The sequence below is a fragment of the Bos indicus genome, chromosome 1 (genome assembly GCF_029378745.1).
Source record: "Bos indicus isolate NIAB-ARS_2022 breed Sahiwal x Tharparkar chromosome 1, NIAB-ARS_B.indTharparkar_mat_pri_1.0, whole genome shotgun sequence".
In the NCBI taxonomy this organism is placed as follows: Eukaryota; Metazoa; Chordata; class Mammalia; order Artiodactyla; family Bovidae; genus Bos; species Bos indicus.
Genome location: NC_091760.1, coordinates 23,385,338 through 23,396,367, shown reverse-complemented (window position 1 = coordinate 23,396,367; position 11,030 = coordinate 23,385,338). Strand labels below are relative to the sequence as shown.

The 11,030-nt window shown below is 35.5% G+C and overlaps 1 protein-coding gene across 3 annotated transcripts in view; it reads right to left on the bottom strand.

The window, feature by feature from the left end:
* Positions 1–339: 339 nt before the first annotated feature.
* LOC109560730 (SAM domain-containing protein SAMSN-1) overlaps positions 340–11,030 on the bottom strand; it is a 98,555-nt gene continuing 87,864 nt past the window's right edge. For 2 of the 3 annotated variants that reach the window (XM_019963252.2, XM_019963299.2), the window contains one exon: positions 340–1,121. In XM_019963252.2, coding sequence (XP_019818811.2) covers positions 937–1,121 — 185 coding nt within the window. In that variant the 3' untranslated portion in view covers positions 340–936. The other variant, XM_070786453.1, reaches the window with a different exon arrangement.

The window sequence follows — 11,030 nt, the reverse complement described above, 5'->3', positions numbered from 1 at the left end:
GAGACTTGGGTTCGATCCCTGGGTTGGGAAGATCCCCTGGAGAAGTAAATGGCAACCTACTCCAGTATTCTTGCCTGAAGAATCCCATGGATAGAGGAGCCTGGCAGGCTACAGTCCACAGGGTCACAAAGAGTCGGACACGATTGAGAGACTTCACACACACATATATGTTTTATAAGTGTATATACTGACAATAAAATCTTATCCGGTAGAAATTTTTTTTTGTCTGAAGTTCTAAGGTGACATATACTTTAACAACAGTCTAGAGAACACCAAATGCATACAGTTTTTTATCATTAAAATTAGAGTATTTCAAAATTAAAAATATTTACACTTAAAAATGAGAAATCTGTACATTTATTAAAATTAGTTTTACTAAATCAGAATTGACAATATGTTTTTATCTATACTTTCATACAGAAAACAGTGAAGAAATCAACAAAAAAATAATTACTAAAACTCCACTGTGGATTAGGATAAAATGTCTCCAATACTAACTCACACTTTCCCAGTAATTATAAAAATGAGTATAAATGCTGCTTGTACAATTAAGCAGACATGCTCTGTTACTATTCACTCAACAATATAAACAAATTGAAAACAGGCATGTATAAAAAAAGGGAGAGTCTTTTTGCAGAATCACATTTGCACTTATAAAATAAAGCTAAATAAACATACCCCAAACTTACTTTATCCTTCTTCTGATACAGGGAAGTGAAATATTAACATTTTAGCATTTAAAGACATAAATATACATATTATTTACAATAACTGGGAATGTTAGAGATATGGGGTTTTATTTACAATTATTCCCATTAAAACATTTTAACTTCAGGTAGTATCTGCAAATACTTCTTTTGCTCTCCTATTTGAATTTTTAGCTCAAGAAGAGTTAAAATAGAACACATCTGTAGATACAGAGTTGATAATGTATATTCAGTCACTTGGCTCTCTGATGGTAATCTTCTGTACCATGTCAGACAGATTTTCAGACTCCAGGTCTTCTTTACCATTATCTGAATTTTCTGATGAGATGTAACAACCAGAGTCCCTTGGGCAGTCATCTAACTGTGACTTATTTAAGGAGAGGGGCATGGATTCACTTTCTTGCTCTTGAATAGCTGTAAATGGAAAAGAGAGAACTGGTTAGGCAAAGCCAAGAAAAGTTTTGTTCACATATTCATTCATCTTCAAGTTATTTTAGCTGTTTCAACTTCATTACAGTGGAAACTTCTGTAAGTAAATGATGTATTTGTTCATCATAAATGAGATGTTTGCTCTCAAATATTCGAGCCACTATTTCCTTAGAAGATAAAGTTTGCCCTACGTTGCTCACTTGGAGTTTCACAGAATTCATGTGAACTGCTTACAGAAGTGAAAATCAATATGGACTCTCCTTTTACACTGATGATAAGTTGCCAAAGAAAGCAGATTGTAGCCACAGTGTGACTGATGCCTTGTCCAAATACTCCTTAAAGTAACATCAGAAGAAGTCATTTGCAGTTTAAATGTACAATCCTACTCAATAGTCATTTTTGCGAACAATTTGAGAATCATGATAATGTTGATTAATGAATAAAAGATCAATGTGAGAAATAATATACAATAGAATTTCAATAACTTGGAATTTAACTAATAATTTCCATGTTTGGAAAACATAGAATTCTCCTATGTTTGAATTCATCAGAAAAGTAGACATAAAAGCAGACATTGCTTTTATTTTTTGGCTATGCCCCATGGCTTATGAGGTCTTATTTCCCCAACCAGGGACTGATCCCAGGGCATAGCAGTGAAAAGTGCTAATTCCTACCCACTGGACTGCCAGGGAATTCCTCAGGTTGCTTTTAGATAGTATAGCATTGTATCTATTGAATCTGCTTTTTGTAGTCTGCTACATCTTTGTTTATATTTCTCAATGACAATTATATATATTCAGGGTGGTAATCCTGTGTCATCAAACCAGTATTCTTAATACAACAGGCATTGTCATTTTGGGTAAAAAATAATATCAGAGATGTAATGAAAGATCTTTCTAAAGAACCTAAGGAGCCCTATAGTTTACTCTTCTCAAGAATTTTTAGCCTAAGTGTTCTCTTTGTCAATGCAAAGTTTCTTTCTTTCCTGAGGAGAGGAGATGGATCTTAAGCCACCATGTCTCAGCTATATGAGCATGCCTTGCTATGTCCCCTTCTAAACCTGAGACTGCTCTACTTTGGACATTGGAATAGCCCTACACTGGAAGAACATACATTTCAGGGTGGTTTAAGATCTCTGCCTTCAGAGGCTATGCATTTCATTTCATTCCAATGAGAAGAAAGTAGATCCAAACTTCAAAATCCTTGGAAGAAGGAAATTGTGTACCGGTGTAATTTTCCTCAATTGACTCAAGTAATCCACGCTTTATCTCGTCTACATTTCTCCTGCTTTTAAATGCATTTTAAAGGCTTCTGATAAATTGTCAACATTCGTTTATGGTCCACTGAATATCTAATTGCTATCAACCTCCATTACAAGAGAGAATTGAGCCTAGCATCCTTGTATCTAGTGAATTAAGTTCTCCTCAATGTATCTATAATGGTACTCATTATGCCCCTTTCATGGAGGAATGGAGCAAAGAGTCACTTAATTATTTCCATATTTTGTGGTTTTATATGGGAAACATAGGTTGAGAAAAGTTGGAAAAAATGATAAAAATAATTTCTTAGTCTACTCATTTTCAAAATGAATCATAACAGTTCTTTTAACCTTTTTTTCAAAGTTTTTATTCGCCACAATGAAACCACATTTATGCTAGTCTTCTGAATCTTCTCCACATTTGCCACAACTTTAACGGTGGGCTCAATTATCAGAAATTTAAGCCTAGTGATGTTATAACTAGTTCTTGGTATAAGGAGCTTCAACTTAATGTGAACCTTTTGGGATTATTGTTTTAAAATGTTGGCTATTGTGAAGCATTTTGTCTTTATTAGTTATAAGCCTTTTAGCTTTAGGGGAATCTACTTAATCTTGACTAGTCTTGATAAGTATCAGTCATTCACTTGTGGTTCCAAGCCCTTCTTTTGTGAAAAGGCAGCACTGGAATGGGACCCCGGTCTTTAAGGAAAAACCTTCTCCTCTTCCTTTGTTTTTTTGTCTTATTGCCACTGAAATGACAGAGCTGGCTCTGTGTTCCATTATCCAAGTGTTTCTGGAAAAGACCAGAGGAATTAGCCTTTTTGCAGTGCTTCCTGCCACATCAGCAGTGATTACCATATTCAGAGTGTGATCCTGTTCGTCAGAATGGCGGTGGGGATAAGACCATATTTCCCCAGATATATTTGGGCTTATTACCTCAACACAAAATTGAAAGAACTGAGATCCCTTCCTCAGACTGGCATCCTAAAAGCGACTTAGCATAATAACTACTTCCAACACTGTACTCTGTTTAGGTTGACTGCTGATTGTGGGACTCTTCAAGATATAAAACTTAGGCTTAAAGAACCCTGATTTCTAAAATTAGCTCTTTTCCTTTCCAAAAAATAAGTACTTAGGTTGTTATTTCACCCTCAGAGAGGTCTATATGTTCACCCCAAAGGGCAACAAAGTAAAGAAACAATAAATCTAACTTTAAACAGAGAATATGCCATTTTTAATATTAGTAATAAAATGTATCTGTTTTTGTTTCCACCTGAGAAATGCTGTATCACATTCTCCATATTCTAGGAATGGTTCATTTTAAATACAGGTTATTTATTGTAGAAACCTTTCATCTGCAATTTTTATGGAAAAGGGAAATAGTTTCTCAGTATGAAAGTTATGCAGCACAGTAATTTACAGAACAGCAGTAATTTGCTAAATGATTTCCTAGTGAAATGAAAACATGACTATGCCTCCTCAAAAGCTTCCCACCAGGCTTGCAATATTTTCAGGCAGGTGATCAGCTGGAGCCCCTCAACTGTAACTATAAAAAGAAAAGGCAGGTCATTAAGTTATATGATGGAAAGGAAATCTATCTAGTATTCAGTTTTTGTATTTGGAAGGTCAAGATTTTCCTCTTGTTTTTTTGTTTTGTTTTTTTCATCTTGACACTAATGACTTAAGGATTGGCATAAGCCTAGGTCTTATGCTATGGGTAGTTTTTCCAGCAGAGGAAATGAATTCACACTAATACATTCACATGTTCTTTCTAAGTCATTTAGTCTCTTCATGTGGTCATGAAGCAGAGTAAAGCTAACTGACCTACCTAGAAATTGAAACTATATCCTTCATCAGTTTTGTCCCATGGTCCAATCATCTGAGCTAACCAGGTAAGTAACACATTGGAATAAGAATCAGTTTGACTATAAAATTACAGACTTTCCTTAGGATATTCGAGTGCATCTTTTTATACAAAAACATTTCTGATACTACATGAAGTTAAAGAATTAGCATATATAATTTTTATACTTTTAAAATTATATAAAAACATAATGGACATCATATAATTCACACATGAAAGTGTTAGAATTTTAGAGTTCTATATTTCTGAGATTGTTTACAATGTTTTGTATTTTATTTTAATAAAGAACAAAACATTAAAATGGTACCATTTTTTAATAAAGCCCTGAATGGTTTGCAAATATCCTGAAAGCTGTACATTTGAAAATCTGAGTATACTGAAGAATTAGTAAATAATCTGAAAAAGGGTATATATTATTGCTACTAACTACCATCAGGCATAAAGGAGTACAGAAAGCAGCTCCAAACAGTTCTGCACTCTATGTAGTGAAAATAAAATGATCATTTTAAGAAAAAATTATTTAGAAGATATTTTGTCATAAAGAACTAATTTGAATATTAAAATATTTCATTTCTTACCAAAATTCTTATGGAATTGTATACAGCCCATGGTTCAACATAAGGTAGTGATCAATGGAGATAAAAAGTGATGTGGTGATTAGAATATAAGACAGCTAATATAATTATTCATAAAATAATTATATTGAGTTGTGACATTTAATTAAATATTGGCCATCTCAATTATACTAAAAGTGAAGAAAGCTTTAAGGAAATCAAACTAGGTCCTAATTCTGGGAAAAAATTATCATGCCCTGAAGAGAAAAATCTGTCCTATATTCACATATTAGAAAGTTGAAGATTTAATAAAAAATGTAAACTACTAGTTTTTGCTTGACTTTCCTAGTTTTCTTTACTCAAACATTTCAGATTTTGACTTTATTATCTTGTTTGCCTTAAATATGAACCTTCTGTCCTTTATACCATGTACTATCAAATAATGCAATCCCGAGGGCATAGGAAAATAGCTGAGCAATGAAAGTGCTCAATAAGCAATGTATTTAATAAAAAGAATGCAATATTTAGGTTAATTAAAGGAAATATGAACTAAAGAAAAGTAAAAAATTCTGTTGCAATTCAAATGAAGACAGCTCTTGGGCCTTTGTATTACCCTCCTCTGTTTTCTCTAGTCCAGTACCATCTTCAGAGAGGAAAAATGAGGCTTATGCACCTCTGTTGTTTAGCCGCTAAATTGTGCCAGACACTTCTGTGACACCGTGGACCCTAGCCCACCAGGCTCCTCTGGCCCTGGCATTTCTCAGGCAAGAATACTGGAGTGGGTAGCCATTCCCTTCTCCAGGGGATCTTCCTGACCCAGAGATTGACCCGAGGTCTCCTGCACTCCAGGCAGATTCTTTACCATCTGAGCCACATGGGAAGCATTTTAAGATGGCTCAAAATCTCAGCCTCATTTGTAGCTCCATATCAGGTCCTCAAACCTAGACTCAAGCGTTCTCCAGATCACTGTGGCTATATTTATTTGGCCAGAGATAGAATTGCCCATGGAGGGGAACATTCACTAGAAAATATGGCATAACCTACTTATTTCTGATTTCATCTTAAGCATGTCCTTAAATTACCTGAACATTTTAATTTTCTATTTAGTGAATATTTGGTATTTATTTTATTTGAGTACTAGTCCACCTTTTGAAAAAAACAACAAAAACAAAGTGAATACAAAATCTTTTCATGGGAAACCAACCAGTGACTGCTTTCCTGAAGCCACGAGAGAATATGGAGTTGAAACGACTCTCCCTCTGTTTGCTAACCTCTCTTTGCATTCAAGCATCATAGTCACCTCTCTAATGAGCTGTGTTCTGGAGAGTATGTCTTTTCACTTACACTCACAACAGCTGCTCACTGTGCAGACTCCTTCAGTGGCACAGAGTCACACTCACTTGAGATCTAATTGCTCCGTACCAATGGGGACCTCACGTCAGGTTACCACTTCCTCAAGCACACATCCCCATGAAAGGCATTGGTCCCAGGAAGTATCTACCCTTGGTTGAATTGTTGTCCTGTTAGACTATTTTGATGATGACCAAATAATATAAAAAACTATTATCATACTGCTTCATTAGGGGTCTTGGGAAATCAATATCACATTTCTTAATATTAATTTAATCCTGTTTACTTGACATGGTGAAATGATAACTTAATTTCATTATTTTAAAATTTATTATATTTGGCAAAACAGGATTATGTTACATATTACTAATCTACCATTTACTATATATTGGGCATCTTTTCATGTCAGTCTGTATTTCATTCTCCTGATATCTTCATCCTGGTTTTGCCTATATCTTGTCCTGTTTGCCTATATCTTATTTGTAACAAATTAATTACTAATAGAAGTTCATATTAGTTTTAGTTTTGAACTAAAACTCCTAGTAGTTTTTAGTTTTAACTAGTATTTTTATGCATTGTAGAAGTTAATCAAATTCCTAAAACTTGGAATTTCTAGATTCAAAAGTATACCTATTTTTTTTATATTTATTTTTTAACTTTACAATATTGTATTGGTTTTGCCATATATCAACATGAATCTGCCACAGGTATACCTATTTTAAACTTTGATAGTTTTTTACATTTTTAGAAATCTACTCACACACTTTCACCCTTACCTGCACACATGGCTAATGTATGCATGAAATGAATCTTAACAACACATTCCAAGACCCAGCTGCCTGTTACAAAAGCTTTTATGTGTAAAGTGGGATTGCAGGGGATCCTAAACTTTATAACCAGAAAAAAAAAAAGTTATGCTTACTATTTACAGTTCTCTTCATTCTCTCATTCAACATATATGCTTTCCACAAGCATTTGTTAACTATGGATTCAATGCCAAGCGTGACACTAGGGGCTTTGGGAAGGCACACGGTGATATAGGATTGTGTCTGGTTTGACCAGGGTAATCACTACAAAGCCATGCCCAGTACACAATCACAGTGCAATATAAAGACAAGTACAGGAATGCCCTGCATGTACAGATGTTACAAGTTCTCTAAATGACTGAGGTGAAAATTCTATGAACTGTTTTCTCTGGAGATGGTGCTCTGAAGTATAATGTTTTTATTTCATTTTTTTGTTCTTTGTAGTATATGGAATATGGCATTTATCATAATTTAAATTTTAGGGGATAAAACTAAAAAAACTTTGAAGAAATTTTACATGAGGCAAAATGGCTATGACTAGAAATAGATATTAAATGCATATTTATAAATACATAAAAGCAAAATGCCCATGTGCCTCCTCTACTCTGTCTGTGGAGATAGCATATATTTTCTTAAAAGCTGCATGTTTCTTGAATCTCAATCCAAATCGTATGGCAAGCGTGTTGGAAACAACAGGCACGCATGTCAGGGGCTAAGGCACCAGGCAACCCTGGCACACTGTCAGGCCAACTGCTGGACTGCTGCTTGGCATCGCTACAAAGCTCCCCTGCTGGCAGCTCATGTTCCAGGCTCCTGGCTGGGCTTTGCCATTTGCCCTGCATCGTCGTGGGCAGGTAGGCAGGCAGGAAGGCGCAAGCGGGGATAGTTGAGCAATGTGGGGCTGCTGTGACCACAGCTGGTGCCAAGGGCCTGGCATATAAGCCACCCTTCCCCCTTCTTCCTCACTGAGTACTGTGAACAAAGGGTGCAGGTAATACCTCCAATATGTTATATACAGGTTCTGATAGAGTTTGCTTATTCTGTTACGAGGTTGTTTTTTGTTTTCAATTTAAATTTTAATTATCCCTGGGCTATAGGGAGAGCAAGATATTTCCTTCACCTATTTTCCCCGAGGAGGATTGTACACATTGTCACAGACACACTTTTAAGACACATCAAAGTGCATGTCAGCATAGGAAAAGAGAAATGAGTTCTGAATAAAAAGAAAGTATTTACTATAAATAACAGTTAACTATCTTATTATTTTAAAGAGGCATTTCTCAGCAAGGCAAAGGGGTCGTGAAGGTTGTGTTTATGGAAAAATACACACACACACATATTCTCTATCCTCTTTTTTCCTTGCTGGGAATATTTATTCAAAGTAAACAAACTATTTTAAAATTCAGATGATAAATAGAGAAACTCTAAAGTGCACAAAATAAACAGATTCCACTCATTGGCTCCTTCATGAGCCAAGTAGTTGCCCTAACTTTTCTTCTCCTTCTAACCTCATCTAGATTCCCAGCTGAAGGAGCCAGTAGCCTGATTCTGCTCAGTTCTAATGTGTTGTGAGAAGAAATTCAGAATCTCTCTATGCTAGTCTTGCTTGGAATTGTAGAACCCAAAGTTGCTATTCTGCTCTAGAGGTCATGCAACGATCAGTCCTAACACCACTCAGCCCTCTTGTCAGTTTGTTGAAGTGTCTTTACCTCCTGTCAAGCAATGACCTAAAAAAGTTTAATCCGATTAACATTTTCAAGGTCAAAGAGGGTACAATGCTGTCTATTTTGGCCTAAGAGAAAAGGGAAACTGCTTGTTCTAAGTCTAGATTTCTGTTTGTTCCAGTTCCATTCCCCACCCTTTGGTCCCTCTAAATGTATTAAAGGCTCACATTGGAGTTTGTGGTCTTTTCTACATTGTCTCAGAGCTTTCACTCCTGTGATCAGAACTGGTGCGCACTCTGCTCAATTTTTATACTGAATGATAAGCAAAGCAAAACTTTGCAACCTAAATAGCAATGAAATGCTAAATTTAGCGAGGAATTTATTGACATTCCCCAAACTGACATTATTCAATGATCAAAATAAGATGCATACATAAAATCCTGTTCAATTTGCATACCCCGTTCTTCCACATAAGAAAAAAAAGCTATTTTAAACCTATGACTGTGACATGCATTTGTTTTTAATAATGTCTCATTTTTAAACAACCATATATTCAAGGTCTTTATCATTCAAGGTACATGAAGGTTGTGCATTTAATCTTTAGCATGGTTGTAGAAGATATGATTCACAGAGTAAAGAATAGATAAAAATAAGCATGCAGCAGCATGGTGCCAAATCATCAGAACTCACCATCTTATCAACAAATAGAAGTCATTCTTCTTTATTTCTTGAGCAAAGCAGTTTCATATAAGATAAATAGCTTTCAGTCAGAATAGCCTAACATGCAATATGCATCTTTTTGACATGTATATTCTAATACTATTTTAGACCATAAGATTAAAAGAGGAAAAGTCTCGGGGTTGTGTGTTGAGAACAAACACTGGTTGAATCTGCATTTTTTTTCCATTTTTCATTTCCTAGAATTTGGCTCTGTATGGGTATGTTTGTACATTACTGGATAGTATTAAATGGTCAACCTCTAGTGACCTTCAAGTACTGTTTTCTAAAGAGAAATAATTCAGGGAATTTTTATGCTTTTTATATCAGACATGGAAAGTCACATCATAGTTTGGCGAGATTGTCTTTTGTTTTCAGAGACCAGGGCATAGTAGAAGTGTTTCTGATAGGTTTAGGAGACTGGGTTCTAGATGTGTGACCTTGAGAAGGCTACTCCAGTTCTAGTTTCCTCATCTTGTAAAGGAAGAATTTGAGTCAGATGGTTTTTAAAATTATACCTAGCTCTAAGATGATATCATCTATAAATTGCTGTACTTTTGTTAACAGAGAAGGTACATGGATGATGTGGAAGGCAGAATAAAGAAATTCAGTGGATACCTTACGTGGCCCAGGCCTTTGGACTGGACTGATGGTCCTCTGTGGGTCTCTGCTGAGCGCACTTCCATGACTTAAAGCCCTGTTTACCAAGCCTCTCTGGCCCATTCCATTCACAAATCCTGTTTCAATGTAGCTATACAAGCCTTTGAACCTTTAAGGCTGTCATGCTGTTACAAAACTTCCTTTCTCACTTAAATATTAACTTCCACTTTCTGAGATGGACAAGTGAACTGAAGTTCTTGGGGAAGTTGACAAAACAGTAGAAAGCTTGCATTTTCAAATAGTCATTATTCTATTCATATTTACTGGTTTGTGTGTGTGGAAGAAAGAACTTGTTTTTTTTTTTTAATTGTTTTTTAAGAACTTGTTTTTTGGAGTAGACTGCCTTTAATTAAAACTCCAACTCTACTACTAATCTAGCTGTTTGGCCTCTTTGAAATTCATCTCCGAAACATTTTCTCATCTGTAAAATGGGCAAAATAGCTACATGGATGTTATTGTAGAAGAAAAGCAATTATTTACGAGTGTTCAAAAAATACTGTTTTTCCTCCCTCTATTTCAGTATCAGCTTGTTTGGGAGAGTACTGATAATGATACTGAAAATCATCACTTTCAAGACAGAATCCATTTCTTAGTATAATATTGCATAGTGAGGATCCATGTTTTGAAATGACAAGATGTGAAAGGATTCCTAGACCAGTTTACACTGATCAGTTTTGTTTTGGCTTGTAAATAGGTTCCTTTCTTAAGTCTGACCCTGGTTTGCCTCTGTGACCTGATTCCTTTCTCTTCTGCATCTCCTAGCCGCCACAACTTCAAAGAAGGCATACAAACTCCTAAGCCTAAAGGATGAAATCAGTTCTGTGGGTGTCAAATTAGTGGTGCATGTGAAAACTCCTTGAAAAGGATGAGGACCTTTGCGAGCTCAAGAGAGCAAGTAAGGATTCAATAAGGTACGGTTTCTATAAAGTAAATTAATTCTTACTAGACAAAAGGCCCATGTATAATAAATATATGCAGTTCAACACCGCCATTTCGTGAGACATAGAAGGGAGAATAAAGG